This window comes from Pseudophryne corroboree, chromosome 5 (assembly GCF_028390025.1).
Source record: "Pseudophryne corroboree isolate aPseCor3 chromosome 5, aPseCor3.hap2, whole genome shotgun sequence".
Classification (NCBI taxonomy): Eukaryota; Metazoa; Chordata; class Amphibia; order Anura; family Myobatrachidae; genus Pseudophryne; species Pseudophryne corroboree.
The window spans coordinates 443,125,370-443,147,346 of record NC_086448.1 but is presented as its reverse complement, the minus strand read 5'-3'; the positions used below and the strand labels follow the sequence as shown (position 1 = coordinate 443,147,346).

Here is a 21,977-nt window from a genome sequence, read left to right as displayed (position 1 = left end):
GATTCAGCTTCCGATTCTAGAATATCTGACAATTGTTTTCCAAACCGTATATTACCAGTGATAGGCAATGCTTCCAACTCTTTCTTGGATTCTGGATCTGCTTTCCAAATGCGTAGCCAAACTGCTCTACGAGCGGCTACTGTCAAGGCTGATGCTTTAGAAGCAATCATAACCATATAAAATTGCTGCTTCTTCCAAATATTGGGCAGCTTGTCTTATACGGTCTAGATGAGACTCCTGCTCCCTGGTAGGAGGGGAGAGGCCATTCTCTAGTTCCTCCCCCATTCTACCATTGCCCTTGCCATCCAGGCTAAAGCCATAGCATGCCTTGTCACTGCCCCTGAGAGAAAAAAAAATAAGATTTTACTTACCGATAAATCTATTTCTCGTAGTCCGTAGTGGATGCTGGGGACTCCGTCAGGACCATGGGGATTAGCGGCTCCGCAGGAGACAGGGCACAAAAATAAAGCTTTAGGATCAGGTGGTGTGCACTGGCTCCTCCCCCTATGACCCTCCTCCAAGCCTCAGTTAGGATACTGTGCCCGGACGAGCGTACACAATAAGGAAGGATTTTGAATCCCGGGTAAGACTCATACCAGCCACACCAATCACACCGTACAACTTGTGATCTGAACCCAGTTAACAGTATGACAAACGTAGGAGCCTCTGAACAGACGGCTCACAACAATAACAACCCGATTTTTTTGTAACAATAACTATGTACAAGTATTGCAGACAATCCGCACTTGGGATGGGCGCCCAGCATCCACTACGGACTACGAGAAATAGATTTATCGGTAAGTAAAATCTTATTTTCTCTAACGTCCTAGTGGATGCTGGGGACTCCGTCAGGACCATGGGGATTATACCAAAGCTCCCAAACGGGCGGGAGAGTGCGGATGACTCTGCAGCACCGAATGAGAGAACTCCAGGTCCTCTTTAGCCAGGGTATCAAATTTGTAGAATTTTACAAACGTGTTCTCCCCCGACCACGTAGCTGCTCGGCAGAGTTGTAATGCCGAGACCCCTCGGGCAGCCGCCCAGGATGAGCCCACCTTCCTTGTGGAATGGGCCTTGACAGATTTAGGCTGTGGCAGGCCTGCCACAGAATGTGCAAGTTGAATTGTGCTACAAATCCAACGAGCAATCGTCTGCTTAGAAGCAGGAGCACCCAGCTTGTTGGGTGCATACAGTATAAACAGCGAGTCAGATTTTCTGACTCCAGCCGTCCTTGAAATATATATTTTCAATGCCCTGACAACGTCCAGCAACTTGGAATCCTCCAAATCGCTAGTAGCCGCAGGCACCACAATAGGCTGGTTCAGGTGAAACGCTGACACCACCTTAGGCAGAAAATGAGGACGCGTCCGCAGTTCTGCCCTGTCCGAATGGAAAATCAGATATGGGCTTTTATACGATAAAGCCGCCAATTCTGACACTCTCCTGGCTGAAGCCAGGGCCAGTAGCATGGTTACTTTCCATGTAAGATATTTCAAATCCGCCGATTTGAGTGGCTCAAACCAATGGGATTTGAGAAAATCCAAAACTACATTAAGGTCCCACGGAGCCACTGGGGGCACAACCGGGGGCTGTATATGTAGTACTCCTTTTACAAAAGTCTGGACTTCAGGAACTGAAGCCAATTCTTTCTGGAAGAAAATCGACAGGGCCGAAATTTGAACCTTAATGGACCCCAACTTGAGGCCCATAGACAATCCTGTTTGCAGGAAATGTAGGAATCGACCCAATTGAAATTTCTCCGTGGGGGCCTTCCTGGCCTCACACCACGCAACATATTTTCTCCAAATGCGGTGATAATGTTGTGCAGTCACCTCCTTCCTGGCTTTTACCAGTGTAGGAATGACCTCTTCCGGAATGCCTTTTTCCCTTAGAATTCGGCGTTCAACCGCCATGCCGTCAAACGCAGCCGCGGTAAGTCTTGGAATAGACACGGTCCCTGCTGAAGCAGGTCCCGTCTTAGAGGTAGAGGCCACGGATCTTCCGTGAGCATCTCCTGAAGTTCCGGGTACCAAGTTCTTCTTGGCCAATCCGGAGCCACGAGTATCGTTCTTACTCCCCTTTGCCGTATAATTCTCAGTACTTTTGGTATGAGAGGCAGAGGAGGAAACACATACACTGACTGGAACACCCACGGCGTTACCAGAGCGTCCACAGCTATTGCCTGAGGGTCTCTTGACCTGGCGCAATACCTGTCCAGTTTTTTGTTGAGGCGAGACGCCATCATGTCCACCTTTGGTTTTTCCCAACGGTTCACAATCATGTGGAAGACGTCTGGATGAAGTCCCCACTCTCCCGGGTGTAGATCGTGTCTGCTGAGGAAGTCTGCTTCCCAGTTGTCCACTCCCGGAATGAACACTGCTGACAGTGCTATCACATGATCTTCCGCCCAGCGAAGAATCCTTGCAGCTTCTGCCATTGCTCTCCTGCTTCTTGTGCCGCCCTGTCTGTTTACGTGGGCGACTGCCGTGATGTTGTCCGACTGGATCAACACCGGCTGACCCTGAAGCAGGGGTTTTGCCAGGCTTAGAGCATTGTAAAATCGCTCTTAGCTCCAGTATATTTATGTGAAGAGACATCTCCAGGCTTGACCATACTCCCTGGAAGTTTCTTCCCTCTGTGACCGCTCCCCAGCCTCTCAGACTGGCATCCGTGGTCACCAGGACCCAGTCCTGTATGCCGAATCTGCGGCCCTCTAACAGATGAGCACTCTGCAACCACCACAGAAGAGACACCCTTGTCCGTGGCGATAAGGTTATCCGCTGATGCATCTGCAGATGCGATCCGAACCATTTGTCCAGCAGATCCCACTGAAAAGTTCTTGCGTGAAATCTGCCGAATGGAATCGCTTCGTAAGAAGCCACCATTTTTCCCAGGATCCTTGTGCAATGATGCACTGACACTTTTCCTGGTTTTAGGAGGTTCCTGACTAGCTCGGATAACTCCCTGGCTTTCTTCTCCGGGAGAAACACCTTTTTCTGGACTGTGTCCAGAATCATCCCTAGGAACAGCAGACGTGTCGTCGGAAACAGCTGCGGTTTTGGAATATTTAGAATCCACCCGTGCTGTCGTAGAACTACTTGAGATAGTGCTACTCCGACCTCCAACTGTTCTCTGGACCTTGCCCTTATCAGGAGATCGTCCATTTTCTTTGAAGAAGAATCATCATTTCGGCCATTACCTTGGTAAGGACCCGGGGTGCCGTGGACAATCCAACCGGCAGCGTCTGAAACTGATAGTGACAGTTCTGTACCACGAACCAGAGGTACCCTTGGTGAGAAGGGCAAATTGGGACATGGAGGTAAGCATCTGTCCCGGGACACCATATAGTCCCCTTTTTTCCTGGTTCGCTATCACTGCTCTGAGTGACTCCATCTTGATTTGAACCTTTTTATGTAAGTGTTCAAATATTTCAGATTTAGAATAGGACTCACCGAGCCGTCTGGCTTCAGTACCACAATATAGTGTGGAATAATACCCCTTTCCTTGTTGTAGGAGGGGTACTTTGATTATCACCTGCTGGGAATACAGCTTGTGAATTGTTTCCACTACTGCCTCCCTGTCGGAGGGAGACGTTGGTAAAGCAGACTTCAGGAACCTGCGAGGGGGAGACGTCTCGAACTTCCAATCTGTACCCCTGGGATACTACTTGTAGGATCCAGGGGTCCACTTGCGAGTGAGCCCACTGCGTGCTGAAACTCTTGAGACGACCCCCCACCGCACCTGAGTCCGCTTGTACGGCCCCAGCGTCATGCTGAGGACTTGGCAGAAGCGGTGGAGGGCTTCTGTTCCTGGGAATGGGCTGCCTGCTGCAGTCTTCTTCCCTTTCCTCTATCCCATGGCAGATATGACTGGCCTTTTGACCGCTTGCCCTTATGGGGACGAAAGGACTGAGGCTGAAAAGACGTTGTCTTTTTCTCCTTTATACGGCAATACTTCCATGTGCCGTTTGGAATCTGCATCACCTGACCACTGTCGTGTCCATAAACAACTTCTGGCATATATGGACATCGCACTTACTCTTGATGCCAGAGTGCAAATATCCCTCTGTGCATCTCGCATATATAGAAATGCATCCTTTAAATGCTCTATAGTCAGTAAAATACTGTCCCTGTCAAGGGTATCAATATTTTCAGTCAGGGAATCCGACCAAGCCACCCCAGCGCTGCACATCCAGGCTGAGGCGATCGCTGGTCGCAGTATAACACCAGTATGTGTGTATATACTTTTTAGGATATTTTCCAGCCTCCTATCAGCTGGCTCCTTGAGGGCGGCCCTATCTGGAGACGGTACCGCCACTTGTTTTGATAGGGTGGATAAGGCGCTCACACGCTTAAGGGGTGTTTCCCAACGCGCCCTAACTTCTGGCGGGAAAGGGTATACCGCCAATAATTTTCTATCGGGGGAAACCCACGCATCATCACACACTTCATTTAATTTATCTGATTCAGGAAAAACTACAGGTAGTTTTTTCACACTCCACAAAATACCCTTATTTGTGGTACTTGTAGTATCAGAAATATGTAACACCTCCTTCATTGCCCTTAACAAGTAACGTGTGGCCCTAAAAGAAAAATACGTTTGTTTCTTCACCGTCGACACTGGAGTCAGTGTCCGTGTCTACCGACTGAGGTAAAAAGACGTTTTAACGCCCCTGACGGTGTTTGAGACGCCTGGACAGGTACTAATTGGTTTGCCGGCCGTCTCATGTCGTCAACCGACCTTGCAGCGTGTTGACATTATCACGTAATTCCTTAAATAAGCCATCCATTCCGGTGTCGACTCCCTAGAGAGTGACATCACCATTACAGGCAATTGCTCCGCCTCCTCACCAACATCGTCCTCATACATGTCGACACACACGTACCGACACACAGCACACACACAGGGAATGCTCTGATAGAGGACAGGACCCCACTAGCCCTTTGGAGAGACAGAGGGAGAGTTTGCCAGCACACACCAAAACGCTATAATTATACAGGGACAACCTTTATATAAGTGTTTTTCCCTTATAGCATCTTAATATATATAATCATATCGCCAAATAAGTGCCCCCCCTCTCTGTTTTAACCCTGTTTCTGTAGTGCAGTGCAGGGGAGAGCCTGGGAGCCTTCCCACCAGCATTTCTGTGAGGGAAAATGGCGCTGTGTGCTGAGGAGAATAGGCCCCGCCCCCTTTTCGGCGGGCTTCTTCTCCCGTTTTTCTGAGACCTGGCAGGGGTTAAATACATCCATATAGCCCCAGGGGCTATATGTGATGTATCTTTTAGCCAGTATAGGTATTTCATTGCTGCCCAGGGCGCCCCCCACAGCGCCCTGCACCCTCAGTGACCGCTGCTATGAAGTGTGTGACAACAATGGCGCACAGCTGCAGTGCTGTGCGCTACCTCATGAAGACTGAAAAGTCTTCTGCCGCCGGTTTCTGGACCTCTTCACTTTTCGGCATCTGCAAGGGGGTCGGCGGCGCGGCTCCGGGACCGGACTCCATGGCTGGGCCTGTGTTCGATCCCTCTGGAGCTAATGGTGTCCAGTAGCCTAAGAAGCCAATCCATCCTGCACGCAGGTGAGTTCACTTCTTCTCCCCTAAGTCCCTCGTTGCAGTGAGCCTGTTGCCAGCAGGACTCACTGTAAAATAAAAAACCTAAAAACTTTTTCTAAGCAGCTCTTTAGGAGAGCCACCTAGATTGCACCCTGCTCGGACGGGCACAAAAACCTAACTGAGGCTTGGAGGAGGGTCATAGGGGGAGGAGCCAGTGCACACCACCTGATCCTAAAGCTTTATTTTTGTGCCCTGTCTCCTGCGGAGCCGCTAATCCCCATGGTCCTGACGGAGTCCCCAGCATCCACTAGGACGTTAGAGAAATATATATTTTTTTTAAAGAAACTATCTACTCTTCTATCTGTGACATTATTTAGTGAAGTAGACGGCACAAGTCGAAAAACATGTGCATCTACTCTTGGAGGAACTTCTCTTTTTTGAACAGTCCGCAGCTGGAAAGTGATCGTAAGAATCCCTAAAACAGTTAACAAAGCTGCTCCATGCCAGCTTGAACTTGCACCCTTTAGCATTGCTCAACAGATACTGTCTCTGGAGCACTGTTTAAATACAGGTGCCTTAGATTTTGACACTGCTTTGGCTGATTCTTCCAGAGACAGAATAGCCTTCATACATCAACAAGGTCAGCTATATCTGATCATCATATGGGGTATTTGAATTCATCTTGTGTAGTCTGTAACATGGATGTATCTACCCTGGTTTTAATAGCCTGGCTATTTGTAAAAGCTGCTGAAACCATAAAGAGGGAGCTGCATGCATGGGTTAATAGTGTAACCTATTCCCGGGGGTAGAACTGCTGGTGCTAATCTTTGCCAGCAATTGCAGACAAGGTCTGTGCGACCACACCCCTCTAGCAGGGCGTTGCCCCTCATAAGCAAGATACTGAACTATTCCATGCAAATCACTATACCAGATAAGCATGTTAAGGGTGTAGGGCCCTCACTTTTGCCGCTCACAGACAAGGTAAATAATCAATTTTTACAAATACTACACTCTTTTGTGACTGAAAATCACTTATATAGATATAGAAGTGATATCAATCTGACCACAATCCGTGTACCTGATGTGAGGTTCAGAACAGAACTGACAACATATAAAAGTCAGCATACATACTAGCAGTTAGTCACATGTTAAAACATTAGACATTGTCATATGAGAATACATTGTCATATGAGAATACAATCACAATTATATAAAACTTACAAGTAAGTGGGACAATTGTATTTCTGTTTTTAAATGGGTTTTTTTCAAACATAACATGCAGAAACAACAGTTATATACAGGTCTCATATGCAATATGTACCAAAATTAACAATTCATACTAACAAGTAGAGAGAATTTTAGTACTGTATAACCCTTCCTCCATAGAGCGGGATGCAGGGAGACTCACCACACTTCCATATCCATCAATACGCTCGCAAGACGCTGAGTGGATTCAGACGCTACTGATGTACACTACCGCTCCGATAACTGATGAGACATGGACGCTCACTAATGGATACAGACGCTCAATGAATGCTACGTGTACGCAGACGCTACGGCCTGCGACTCGGTCTAGGCGGCAACTTTAGTGTACACAACCGCAGCGTCTAAGCTGCGACCGAGTACCCTCGTGGTAGCGTCTGAGACGGAAGTAAAAGTCATTTAGTTCATGGACGTGAGACGCGCGGAAACTGGTCATGAACTTGGGGGAGGGGCGACCATGAGAGCGTCTAACTCCCCACTTTGACTTAAACTTTAAGGATCGCGGCCTCAACCTAGTCCTGGCGCCTATGATCCCTAAAGCATAGCGCTGTCGCACCTAAGAGTGGTCGGCGCATCAACACACTGTTTGTAGTCTCCTCCAATGCAGTGTAGCTGTGTCCGGACCCCCTAGTAAGAGGAAACCGATGCCTTACCTTCTCCCCATGCTCCAGCCACAGCCTGGTAACATCTGCTGGACCTGCTAGAATCATCCGACACAGACGCCCGCCGAGACAGCACTGTACAGCGAAGGTAAGCGTTGTTGCGACCCGGTAGGAGTTGTTGGAGCGACTCTTTCTAGTATGCGTTTAAGAAGCTATTAAGAAAAGTCACTCAAAAAATAAAAAAACATAGTAAGACTATAAAAATAAAATTATAAAAGCTTCAGGCTGCTTTAACAGCAGCCCTGTGACCATGGTCCGGCTCCTGCTGCACCAAACAAAAAACTGATTTGACTGAGTCAGTGGGCAGGATTATATGGAGATGCCCCGATGCATCCTGGGAGACCAGAAAGCTTGTGACTATTTGGTGCCATTTCCGCTGTCGCTCTGGCATATCCTAATGTTATCCTGTGGATAACCTATGGACCCAGCCAGAGAAATATATAACTGTGCAATACCACAGAAAAAAGCCACAGGTGAATGTATCAGTAATGGACTATAGCATGCTCTTCAATAGCATGCAATAAGGTTTATAAGGATTTTAAATGATTGCAAGGAAGATACACTGTAGTTTGTAATGGTCAGGGAGGGGGGAGAGCTGTGAACATAAACCTGTGTGTGGTAGTGTGAGGAATGTAGTACCCTGCTATTTAGTACAAAGCCTTACCAGCTGCAGTGGAGTCAGTAGGTGGTACATCATATGCAGCATGGCGGGACTGGTATGGTGGAACCCGCAGGTGGTGTCCTGCTAAATAAGAACTGTAGCAGGTATGGAGAAAGGGCAGTATGGAAAGAGCAATAATAGCCGCAACCACTTTCAAATATGGGAAGATGAGCCCAATAACTTCTAGCAGCAGGAGTGCGGTATTAGAAGGGAGTGTCAATGTTTAGAACCAGGTAACAGGAGGCCAGAGGAAGGCCAGGTGTAGGAGGAGTATTCATCGGCAGGAGAGGTCAAACTCCTGGAGGAAGGCGGGTGACCAGCCAGATAGTCCTGCAGGTGTGGGGTAGGGCAGCAAACAAGAGTCCAAGGGTGGAATGCTGCGGGAAGGACAGAGCTCTCCAGGAAGATGAGGTCTGATGGTGGAGCAGTTCCCGACGAGCCCAAGTGGTCAGTGAGTCGGATAGCGGCCCCCCAGTGGGTGCTATTATGTATGGGTTTCAAGAAGGCGCCATTGCTTTCGAGGATTCAGTGGAAAGCAACCCCTGGTGTTGTGGAGCTGGCCAATGAGATGGAGACCATCTCAGTGAGCGACGCAGGACTACAGTAGTCTCCAGGGCACCAAAAAGGTTCCAGACCGATAGTCCAGTGTGGGGTTAGGCAATAAGCACTTCGGCAATTAAATATGCAGATTTGTTCTTAAAATTATACTGAAAAAGGATATGGGACACTGAAGATGGCGGACCACTTGCCGCTGAGTAAGAATACTGTGGGCCACCATCTTCAGAGTCCCATATCCTTATTCAGTATAATTTTTAGAACAAATCTGCATATTTGTTAATACAATTATACTGAATCAGGTTTAAAATAGCTATTTCCATAATTTTATTTAAAAAAAAACCAAAACAGTAATTTAACAACTTTAGGGACTTTTTTTTTTTTTTTTTTTTTTTTTTTAAATATTAGCAAGTTAAGTGGTTATGGAATCTCACATAAGCAAGTATGTTTTACAATTCAGAAGTCCAGAGAAAACGCACATGCATAAAAATAGATCAGTTGGGGTTTTCTCTATTGCCTGTAATGAATTCTCCCAAGCATGCATCTTACTTCCATGTACACAATAATCAGGAATTAATATTAGGTTGCTATCATTTGTTCATTTACTAGTGAAAGAGATGCAATGTAGAATAGGAAACTTCAGAAAACATTCAAAAGATAAAATTATGGAAATTCTCACACAAGAGTTTAAAGGCTTACATTAATAGCACCAGTTCCTTCCAAACGTTCTATCTCTCTTGCGTATTCCCGAAGCAGAAGTTCTAATTGAGGCTTTTGAAACCCTGTATGTTTCACGTCTTCCAACAAAAACATATAATGTTTTTCCTAAAAATAAAAGCAGAAAATAATTTGCTCGTTTTAAAAGTAAACAAAAATAACCGCATAACAACATAAGGGTTGTAGTTTCGGGCACTATAACAAAAATGTAAAAAAATTATTTACGTTAAGTACTAAAGTGACACCTTTTTTCCTCTTACTACCAGCTACCTTTTCAATGTATTGGTGAGTAGAGCTCACCACAGTGACCACAGGAAATAATGCTTGTTTGTTATTTCTGTGTATATAATAATATTCTGATAATGTGCTTCTTATGAACCCTTACTACCTCTCTAGATTACTGTGATCTGTAAATTAAGGTGAATTAGCAGTACCTGCAATGTGAGTTAAAGTGCCCCACGTTGTTTACCCTGGTCTAAATATTGAGCAGCTTTGAAGAAAAAGAGGAATTTACAGGAGATCTCGCCAAGGAATCGAGACATTGAAAAATAAACACTAGCTTCTTACATAGAAGAAAATAGGATTTTAATACCTATCGGTAAATCCTTTTCTCTTAGTCCGTAGAGGACGCTGGGGTCACCATTAGAACCATGGGGTATAGACGGGATCCGCAGGAGACATGGGCACTTTAAGACTTTGAATGGGTGTGAACTGGCTCCTCCCTCTATGCTCCTCCTCCAGACTCCAGTTATAGGAACTGTGCCCAGGGAGACGGACATTTTGAGAAAAGGATTTATTGTTAATCTAAGGTGAGATTTATACCAGCTCACACCTGAAGCATGCCGTACAACATGGCATTCAAAGGAACATAGGTCAACAGACATGAACAATTTCAGCAACATGCTGACAATAAGGTAACACAAGTGTGAAACCACAACTCCTAACTGCAGATACAGTACGCACTGGGACGGGCGCCCAGCATCCTCTACGGACTAAGAGAAAAGGATTTACCGGTAGGTATTAAAATCCTATTTTCTCATACGTCCTAGAGGATGCTGGGGTCACCATTAGAACCATGGGGTTAAACCAAAGCTCTAGAACGGGCGGGAGAGTGCGGACGACTCTGCAGCACCGATTGACCAAACTTGAGGTCATCATCGGCCAGGGTATCAAACATGTAAAACTTAGCAAAAAAGTATTTTAACCCGACCACGTAGCTGCTCCTCAAAAGCTGTAACACCGAGACCCCCCGGGCAGTCGCCCAGGATGAGCCCACCTTCCTAGTAGAATGGGCCTTCACAGACTTAGGTAACGGCAGTCCTGCCGTGGAATGCGCATGCTGAATCGTACCACAGATCCAGCGCGCAATGGTCTGCTTGGAAGCAGGACACCCAATCTTGTTGGGAGCATACAGGACAAACAGAGCCTGTTTTCCTAATGTGAGCCGTTCCAGCGACAGATTGCCAAAGCTCTGACCACATCCAGATACTTTGACTCAACGCAGGAGTCCGTAGCTACATGTACCACAATAGGTTGGTTCATGTGGAAAGAGGAAGCCACTTTCGGAAGAAATTGTTGACGTGTCCTCAACTCTGCCCTATCTTCATGGAAGATCAAATAAGGCTCTGTGAGACAAGGCCGCTAACGCAGACACCCGCCTCGCGGATGCCAAGGCCAACAGAATGACCACTTTCCAAGTGAGGAATTTCAACTCTACCTTCTGCAAAGGTTCAAACCAATGTGAGTGAAGGAACTGCAACACCACGTTAAGGTCCCACGGTGCCACTGAAGGCACAAATGGAGGTTGGATGTGCAAAACGCCTTTCACGAAATTCTGACTTCTGGAAGAGAGGCCAATTGTTTCTGAAAGAACACCCATAAGGCTGAAATCTGCACCTTAATTGAGCCCAATTTTAGGCCCGCATCCACGCCTGCTCGCAGAAAATGGAGAAAAACGTCCTAGCTGAAATTCCTCCGTAGGAGCCTTTTTGGATTCACACCATGAAACATATTTTCTCCAAATACGGTGGTAATGTTTAGAAGTTACCCCTTTCCTGGCCTGAATAAGTGTGTGAATGACTTCACTGGGAATACCTTTACGGGCTAGGATTTGGCGCTCAACCGCCATGCCGTCAAACGCAGCCGCGGTAAGTCTTGATACACACACGGCCCCTGCTGTAATAGGTCCTCGCGCAGAGGAAGAGGCCAGGGATCTCCTATGAGTAATTCCTGAAGATCTGGATACCAAGCTCTCCTTGGCCAGTCTGGGACAATGAGGATCGCTCGAACCCTCGTTCTTCGTATGATCTTTAGAACTTTTGGAATGAGAGGAAGTGGAGGGAATACATACACCGACTGAAACACCCACGGTGTCACCACTGCTATTGCTTTTAAGGTCTCTCGACCTGGAACAATATCTCTGAAGCTTCTTGTTGAGACGAGATGCCATCATATCGACTTGTGGAACTCCCCAACGACTTGTCACTTCTGCAAAGACTTCTAGGTGGAGGCCCCACTCTCCTGGATGGAGATCGTGCCTGCTGAAGAAGTCTGCTTCCCAGTTGTCCATTCCTGGAATGAAGATCGCTGACAGAGCGCTTGTATGCCTTTCCGCCCAGCAGAGATCCTTGTTGCTTCCGCAATCGCTGCTCTGTTTTTCGTTCCGCCCTGACGGTTTATGTACGCTACTGCTGTTACATTGTCCGACTTGATAAGTACGGGCAGATCTCGAGGAAGATGTTCTGCCTGTCGAAGGCCGTTGTAAATGGCCCTTAACTCCAGAATGTTTATGTGGAGACAAGTTTCCTGATTTGACCATCTTCCTTGGAAGTTTTCCTCCTCGTGTGACTGCTTTCCAGCCTCGGAGACTTGCATCCGTGGTTACTAGGATCCATTCCTGGATTCCGAACCTGCGCTCGTCTAGGAGGTGAGAGCTGTTCAGCCACCACAGGAGTAAGATTCTGGCCTTGGAAGACAGGATTACCCTCCGGTGCACGTGTAGGTGGGATCCGGACCACTTGTCCAACAGGTCCCACTGGAACACTCTGGCATGGAACCTGCCAAACTGAATGGCCTCGTAGGCCGCAACCATATGCATGGATGTATTGACACTCTTGCTGGTTTCAGAATTTGTTTGACCCGACTCTGAATTTTCAGAGCCTTTTCCACTGGAAGACAAACTCTCTAACTCTGTGTCCTGAATCTTTCTCAAGAACAACAATCTCGTCGTTGGAAGCAACTGTGAGAGTTTGGCAAGTTTAGGAGCCAACCATGTTGTTGAAGAACCGTCAGGCAGAGTGCAATGTTCTGCACCAACTGGTCCCTGGATCTCGCCTTTATCAGGAGATCGTCCAAGTACGGGGTAATAGTGATTCCTTGCTTGCGAAGGAGAACCATCATTTCTGCCATTACCTTGGTGAAAATCCTCGGAGTCGTGGATAGACCAAACGGCTATGTCAGAAATTGGTAAAAACAATCCTGGATTGCAAATCCCAGGTAAGCTTGATGCGGAGGAAAAATGGGAACATGTAAGTAGGCATCCTTTATGTCTACTGAAACCATTAAATCTCCTTCCTCCAGACTGGAGATCACCGCCCTGGGAGATTCCATCTTAAATTTTAATTTCTTCAGCTAGAAATTTAGGGATTTCATGTTTAGGATTGGTCTGACCGAGCCGTCCGGCTTCGGGACCACGAAAAGGCTGGAATAAAAGCCTTCTCCCTATTGTGATGGGGGAACCAGGATATTCTGACCCAACTTTGTACAGCCTCGCATACTACCTCCCTTTCCGTAGGATGAAACTTGTAAGGCCGATTTGAAAAATCGGTGAGGGGGGAATGTCTTGAAACTCCAGTTTGTACCCTTGGGACACTATTTGTAAAACCCACGGGTCTAGGCCCGAACGAACCGAGAACTGACTGAAGAGTTTGAGACGCGCCCCCACCGGACACAGCGTCATGCGGTGGATTCGGCAGAAGCCGGGGAAGACTTCTGCTAATGCGAACCAGACAGGGCTGGTGAACTTTTACCTCTTCCCCTTCCTCTACTAGCAAAGGAGGAAGAGCGTCGCCCTCTGCTGTATTTATTGGGCCAAGGAGAAGAGAAAAGAATGTCTCTCTTGCTGCCGCACAAAGTGATTTAAAAATTAACTTTTAATAAATTCATTAAAATTGTCTAAACACGAAATAAAGTACAATACGTTTGTGTAATGTAATTACCATATATAGTAAATGGAAATAAGTTTATTAATATCAAGGTTCGCTACCTGTGTCGTGTCTTTATTGATCCAAATTGACTATATCAATTAGTCTGATACTGAATTACTGGACACTATATAATATTAATTGAATGTATATTAGTAATTCACTTGACAAATGTCAGAACCTGGCAATAGTTCTACATATTATACACTTGCAGCATTCTTTCCACGATATTTTCCCTTATTCCAAATCAAATAGTATAATCCCCTACAGTAATTATTCCTGTTATAGTATAGTACAGTATGGTTGCTGGGGACGGCTTTAATGAAAAGAAAGGGAACATCTAATGTATCTCCTTATGGGTAAAATACTTGCAAGCTAAGTGCTATGAATAGCACCAGCATGTAGATAAATGCTGAGTGTTAAGTGAGTAATGCAGATAAATAGGGATATCTAATAATTCTCCCACTATTCTATAGTTTTTGCACATGTACTTATATCTTCATAATTAATTCAAATTGTGTTATTCATATGTCCCCACTAAAACAATTATGTGCATTTAAGCATGTCCCTATATGTTTTTCAAAGAGATGGGACACTGAAAATCACCATTATATTTGCTATAGAAAATGCTTTGAGTAGGAAAGGATATAGTTTTCCACAAAAGCTACATTTATTAATAACATGTAGCTACTGAATTGTAGTGACTCCCTAAATTATGAGTCAGTTAATATAATGTTCCACAGTAGTTATTATTGTTGGTGTAATAAAATACAATATAGCTGCTGGGGAGAGCTTTTCATAAACCGGAAGGAAGCACCATGTGTGCCTGCTTATACAATATTTGTAAGCTAAATTGTTATTAAGTTGCTCTATAGTGCAGCCTGTGAATGCATTTATTCTGCTGGGAGAATACACCTTAATTAAGTGGAAACATATTATGCAACAGTAACTACATTTATTACCATGGATACCATGTAACTATTGTATCACACTAATGTGTGTAATCCTTGTAGTTCAGTAGCTATATGGTAATTAAATTATTCCTATCACTAATTGATACACGAGAGCACACAAAATTAAAAAAAGTATACAATTCTGATCTCTCATTAATTTAAAAAAAGATCTAATACAAATTGTATATTGTGATTGACATTTACATTTGCTAGAGATAGCACTTGAATGGAGGAGGAGATAGCTCTCCACACTGACTGGCAGCAGAGGCTTCCTTTGCTGCAGGTCAGTTAATATGATCTCCCACAGCAGCTGTCTCTTATATATAATATGCTGCTCATGCACATAAATGGTAATGCTGCAGTACCCTAGTTCCCTATTCCTTCTCTGCAGTAAAAACTATGCCATTAAATATTTCTGTTACAAACCTAAATACATTCTTTTTGTGACCAGGTAGCGGCCATGACGCCGCCGACACGTGTTTCATGCAAGTAAGACTTTTTCAGGGCTGACCCGATTGTTTATCCTGGTTACCCTATATTGGCAACCAGTGTCCAATCGACTACTCGCTAATGGATCATGTGATCTGTCAAAGTCGAAAAATATCGTGATTCACAATACCTTGTACTAACCCCAATGCACATGCCCGCTGCTCGTGCATTCAGTCTGCTGTGCGTGCACATGTCCGCAAATTGCGTAAACTCGCCCCGGCGATTACGCGCGTGATATGCGTATTTACGGTAGAGTTTGTGAGCTTGTAGCGGGCGACTCGTTTATAGCATATTTAACTCATATAGTGTGTTTTGTAGATAATATTTCCCTTAATAATGTCTGCAAGTATGTTTAGTGTAAATAGTTCGTGGACATGGGGATTCCTCTTTGCATGATATGAAGGGTCAGGCAAAGGTTGAACGGTGGTGTTTAGTATCCAGCTGTAGAGTATTTTATTAGTAACATTCCGGTGTTGGTTAGGAAGAGATTGTTCGCTCCTGCGTATAGTTATGTATAAAAGTAGTGTACAGTCATTTACTATATTTGCGGTTCATTATCCATGCGGCGGGAATCCTGAGGATACCTCCCACCTGAGCAGTTGGAAATAGACACAGCCCACCTGTTCGAATCCACCTATGACCTTTTGTTATAATGCAGAGACACTTTCCTGTGTCCAATGGACAATGAGATTGTAGGGACCATTGTATTGTACTGTATGTTGTGTATATAAAGGTCACTGCTCCCTGACCGGCCAGTACTCTCTCTCATCAACGATTATCTGCTTGATATCGGAGGTCTGGATCCGGGTTGCGCATGCAAGTATTCCCATGTATGGTATGTTCTCTGTAGCCATTTTGTTACCCTTTTGTGTATGCCATTCATTCTCACTCTGTGTGCTTGTGATCGTTCGCTATTGTTTACATGTATTTCTGGTTATTCTGTTTAGATATTTATGTTAGGTCTGCAGTGTATAAGCTGTAACTGTTTGTCCCCTTTTTCATACTAAAAATCTTCTAAGAAGGTGTTGGAACCTTACCAGGTCTTGTGTGTTTCACCAGTTATTATAAAGGGTCTCTCTTAGAGTATTAACCGCTCATAACGTATTTACATAGTTAAAGGTTTAAGCATTACATCATTGTGGTATTACATTGCCGGTTTATAGTATAAACATACCCCAACTGTGTTCAGTTAAAAGGTTTAAAGGTTAACAACTGTGCGTACGCTCACTGCGTGTATCCCGTACACTCAGCGCAGCGTGTGTACGCAACGTGCGTACCACGTACGGTTCTCCGTACGCAAACAGCGTACAAAGTGCGCAGCAAGTGCACGTGGTTTAGCGGCCATTACGGCTCCACGGTATTAGTACATAGCTTATGTTCAAAGGTAAATATTTGACTATCAATTGGGAGCTCGTCCGGTCCACCTCATATCCGCAGTCAAGCGAAACCAGGCAGACTTTATCCATCAGCAAAGGGCGGAAAGGTAGTATCCCCTGTATCCGTGTTTGTGGTTGGGGATACGGTAGTGCTGATTAGATAAGCGTCTGCTTCTCTTGGTTTGTAGGGATGCTGGTGGGATCCGGAACTGAAAGGTAAGAACGTTAAGCTATTTTCTTTTAAATCTGTTTAAATTTTCTGTTTGGCGCCAATTGCGCACGCAACACACACCTGCATTTTCATTTGTGTATTCTCGCATAGTCACTCTCTTGTTGCCATCAGAATTGATTGCTAGACACGTGCTGAGGAAATTTGGTGCTATTTAGTTAAAAGTAAAAAGTAATACTTAAGGGAGTAATTGTAAAGCACGCACACAGCCTGGCCTAGTTGAAAAGGTTGATACAGAGGAAACTGTGATGTTCGGTAAGCGATTATAGTTGAACATCGTTTACTTTTATAGAAGTGTGTTATTTGCGTTACTGTGAGCGTATCTGGCCTTTTGTATACGTGTCTCGGGCAACGTGCGAGATTACGTACGCAAACGTAAAGGCCTACACACGTGGCGTATATTACACAGCGTGCGTACGGATACGCCCACTAGATTCAAATCACACGATAGCATTGTTTTAATGTGGGAGGTATAGTAGCCACGTGATAATAGCACAAGTTTGTTCAGTTTCCAAAAAGTTTAGTTTAAAGAGAACCTTTTTTTTCTATTGCAAAACTCGGGGATTGAACGGTTTGCCTGAATGAAAGTAATTTCTGTACAGAAAAATCAGAGTGCATATGAGTGAACAGGAGTGAGTGTGCAAATAAAGGTATTCTTTTTGTGAACCCAGAAATCGGGATCCTGTCGGAGACCACACCAGCTGAATGGACACTTGGTGGCGTGGGATTGGCTTGCTCACGTTAACATCGTATAAGGTAAAGGAGCAATTAGTATCAGCAGACAAGAGGACTGCGAAGGTTAGAAAGCGCAGCCCCGGGGGTTGGCATAGTACCCATTTAGGCCCGTTAAGTATAACGCTCCGGCTGAAGGTTTCACAGCCTAAACAACCGATTCCGCTGGTCATGCGGCGGATAAGTAATAGTTACTTATACGAAGTACGACTGTACCGCACGTAATTGTGTGCATTAGTTGGTTACCTTGATACCCATTACGTTGTGGGATCATAAACGCTATTTGTACATTCTAACGTGATTTGTGTAGGTTTTTTTTATTTTAAGGGAGTTTCGCTGTTCACTCAGGAAATCTCCAACAACTAATATTTACTGGGAAGGGTAGCATACTCCCACACGCCCCAGTAAATAGAGGTTACAAAAAGATCCAGAGATTGGGTACGACCAGTGGTGGGCACATTGCTGGAATTCGTATTGGCCAATAGGGGCGTGAGTGGGTGTAGGCACTCGTTGAACTTTCACCGTCGCCTTACCTCTGGGAACTTGGTTTGTTTTGTAAGAATTCGCTGAGACAGCAATATCTGCAAATAATGGGGGCCAGTTGCTCAAGTAAGGGACGATCAACAAGGGTTCACGTTGGTATTTGTTGGCACAAAGGGTCAGCACGGTATATAATGTGAGAGAAATATGGATCACACACACAGGTCTTATGCAAAGAATGGGAACGAATGACTGAGGATGATGGTGAACAGTTCCCCAGGGTGGGCAGTTTGAATCCTGAGGTATTGCAAAATCTAAGAAAAAGGATATGTCTAATAAAATCTGCAAAACAGAGGATTAGTCAATATGATTGTTTACAGTTATGGCAACAGGAGAGTGAGATACAACAGGAATTAGCTCAAAGAGCAAATTCAAACCCTGGCAGAAATCTGATAGCAACGGCACCACCACCATATATAGTAGGGGAGAAAGTGGCTGCAGAGAATGGCATACGGGTATACGAAAAGAGTGCACTTAACAAATGTATTAGTGATAAAATTAAAATGAATGTTAATATTGATGCTAATACTAACCCGTGCAAGTTGTATCCCATCTTAAACTTCCCTCAGGAATGCGACCAGGAAGATGAGCCCACTACGATATCAGCACTCTCTCTAGCGGCCACCATACACGATACTCCAGTGGGCACGACCCAACCAGTGAGAGCGGTAACAAAGGCCCATAGTGCAGGGACAGGTGAGGTTGTGTCCAAAGGTAAGTACGGTACTGTACAATATGCTGAAACTGTTACACCACACAGTGTAGAATCAACCCAGAGTGATGTAATTGATCTTAATCCTGTAAGGATGATAGCGGTCCCCAATGGGAAGACCGACGCAAATGGAGTCACTCCCATTAGGAACATTGCAATGCATTGTCCCTGGTCCCGAGCCGAATTAAGAACAATTATGTCTGAATTTCCCGATCCCAGAAAGGATCTAGCCGCATGTCAAAGGTTCATTAAAGACCTAGGTAACTCCACTGAACCCAACAACAAAGATTGGCGGACACTACTGCGGGCATGTTTACCCTCTAGTATTGACCCTGTGAAATTCATTACTGATTGTAAGTTAGATGCAGAGGTAGCTCTCACTGACGAGTACTATCAGGAAAATGTTAAACAAATCAATCTGCAATTAGGAGTATATGTCCCAGCCATTGTCAAATGGAACAAAATTTTCTCCATTAGACAAATGGAAGGGGAAGCTGCTTCTGATTATTTCCACCGGGCACTGGAGGAAATGGCTAGATATACTGGGATCTTGGACATTGAGGAAAATGTATACCATAGGGAGGTAGCGGTGTCCGTATTGATGGACGGTTTAAAGGAAGTGTTAAGGACTAGGGTACAAACCACTCAACCTAACTGGAGAGGTATGTCGGTGGCCGCCTTAAGAGAGACTGCTGTCGGGCATGACCGGAACATCGCAAGACGCAGGGAGTCGCAGAGTGATAAGCTGATGGCCATAAGTATCCAAGCCCTTAAAACAAGGCCGCCTCAGTTTAAACCTCAGACCCCTGTTGTTAAGCCATATATGGTACCAAGACATCCACCTGGAAGAAGAATTTGATGACCCTTTATACAGACCACTGATGAACTGTGTCACAGACACCTGATGAGCTTTTAGAGACTGTAATTTTTATGGACACTTGAGCTTTGCTTGCCAATTACCGCAAAGATACAGTAAAGAGACAAGACATCAACAAGACACCCAAAGACGGCCGCATACATAATCATATGACTGCATTTATAACTCATGTTTCTTATCTTCATCCCTACTATCTTCAGGTAGTGACACACATAGTCGACAGGTAATATAGACACATATTAGCACTCACATATTCTCCCCTTTCATGTATCATCAACTAATGTGCACCCCATTTGTTGGAAAACTAAAAGCCGAAGAGAGTTCGGTAGAGTTTGTTAGCCCATTTACAGACCCTTAATACGGGATGAGAAGGATTCAATGTATACTTCGCAATACCTCGAAACTTGATTTAGAACACGTACGGCACGATGATACATGACCCCTCAGACATGGATTTCATACACACATGCTTTTACTATCTCACTAGGTCATACATTTCCTACCTTCTCCTCTCCTCCCTCTACCCAATCATAATGAGGTATTTTCATGATAACATGTATATTTTTCTGTTTGATTATTTAGAAAGTGGCAGTTATTGGTGACTGCCAAAGTCGAAAAATATCGTGATTCACAATACCTTGTACTAACCCCAATGCACATGCCCACTGCTCGTGCATTCAGTCTGCTGTGCGTGCACATGTCCGCAAATTGCGTAAACTCGCCCCGGCGATTACGCGCGTGATATGCGTATTTACGGTCGAGTTTGTGAGCTTGTAGCGGGCGACTCGTTTATAGCATATTTAACTCATATAGTTTGTTTTGTAGATAATATTCCCCTTAATAATGTCTGCAAGTATGTTTAGTGTAAATGGTTCGTGGACATGGTGATTCCTCTTTGCATGATATGAAGGGTCAGGCAAAGGTTGAACGGTGGTGTTTAGTATCCAGCTGTAGAGTATTTTATTAGTAACATTCCGGTGTTGGTTAGGAAGAGATTGTTCGCTCCTGCGTATAGTTATGTATAAAAGTAGTTTACAGTCATTTACTATATTTGCTGTTCATTATCCATGCGGCGGGAATCCTGAAGATACCTCCCACATGAGCAGTTGGAAATAGACACAGCCCACCTGTTCGAATCCACATATGACCTTTTGTTATAATGCAGAGACACTTTCCTGTGTCCAATGGACAATGAGATTGTAGGGACCATTGTATTGTACTGTATGTTGTGTATATAAAGGCCACTGTTCCCGGACCAGCCAGTACTCTCTCTCATCAACGATTATCTGCTTAATATCGGAAGTCTGGATCCGGGTTGCGCATGCTAGTATTCCCACGTATGGTATGTTCTCTGTAGCCATTTTGTTACCCTTTTGTGTATGCCTTTCATTCTCACTCTGTGTGCTTGTGTTTGCAATCGTTCGCTATTGTTTACATGTATTTCTGGTTATTCTGTTTAGATATTTATGTTAGGTCTGTAGTGTATAAGATGTAACTGTTTGTCCCCTTTTTCATACTAAAAATCTTCTAAGAAGGTGTTGGAACCTTACCAGGTCTTGTGTGTTTCACCAGTTATTATAAAGGGTCTCTCTTAGAGTATTAACCGCTCATAACGTATTTACATAGTTAAAGGTTTAAGCATTACATCATTGTGGTATTACATTGCCGGTTTATAGTATAAACATACCCTAAATGTGTTCAGTTAAAAGGTTTAAAGGTTAACAACTGTGCGTACGCTCGCTGCGTGTATCCCGTACACTCAGCGCAGCGTGTGTACGCAACGTGCGTACCACGTACGGTTCTCCATACGCAAACAGCGTACAAAGTGCGCAGCAAGTGCACGTGGTTTAGCGGCCATTACAGCTCCACGGTATTAGTACACAGCTTATGTTCAAAGGTAAATAATTGACTTTATCAGATCCTCCTGGCCAATCGCGTGTCTCCCATATTAAGTATAGGAGACGCGTGAACGTCTTCCTGCCCACAGTTCCCTCACACTTGCGTCACGTACATCACGTGACTTGCTCGACCAATGACGATCCTCCCATGTTAAACATAGGAGGATCGTCACATGGTCCCTTGCGGCCAATAGTCTGACCCGCATGTTAAAGATAGGGAAAACTATGTCCCACTTGTAAATATGCTTATGTTAAGTAATGGCTAGGTACTTTGTTTATATGGCTCAATAGAGGAGGGAATTGACTGCAAAAAATAAGAATTTACTCACCGGTAATTCTATTTCTCGTAGTCCGTAGTGGATGCTGGGGACTCCGTAAGGACCATGGGGATTATACCAAAGCTCCCAAACGGGCGGGAGAGTGCGGATGACTCTGCAGCACCGAATGAGCGAACTCTAGGTCCTCCTCAGCCAGGGTATCAAACTTGTAGAATTTAGCAAATGTGTTTGACCCCGACCAAGTAGCTGCTCGGCAAAGTTGTAAAGCCGAGACCCC

At 44.9% G+C, this 21,977-nt stretch overlaps 1 protein-coding gene across 3 annotated transcripts in view; it reads right to left on the bottom strand.

Moving 5' to 3' along the window:
• LOC134927841 (uncharacterized) overlaps window positions 1-21,977 on the bottom strand; it is a 552,652-nt gene that overhangs the window by 274,590 nt on the left and 256,085 nt on the right. For all 3 annotated transcript variants that reach the window (XM_063922898.1, XM_063922897.1, XM_063922896.1), the window contains one exon: window positions 9,397-9,522. In XM_063922898.1, coding sequence (XP_063778968.1) covers window positions 9,397-9,522 — 126 coding nt within the window. The remainder of the gene's footprint in view (window positions 1-9,396; window positions 9,523-21,977) is intronic.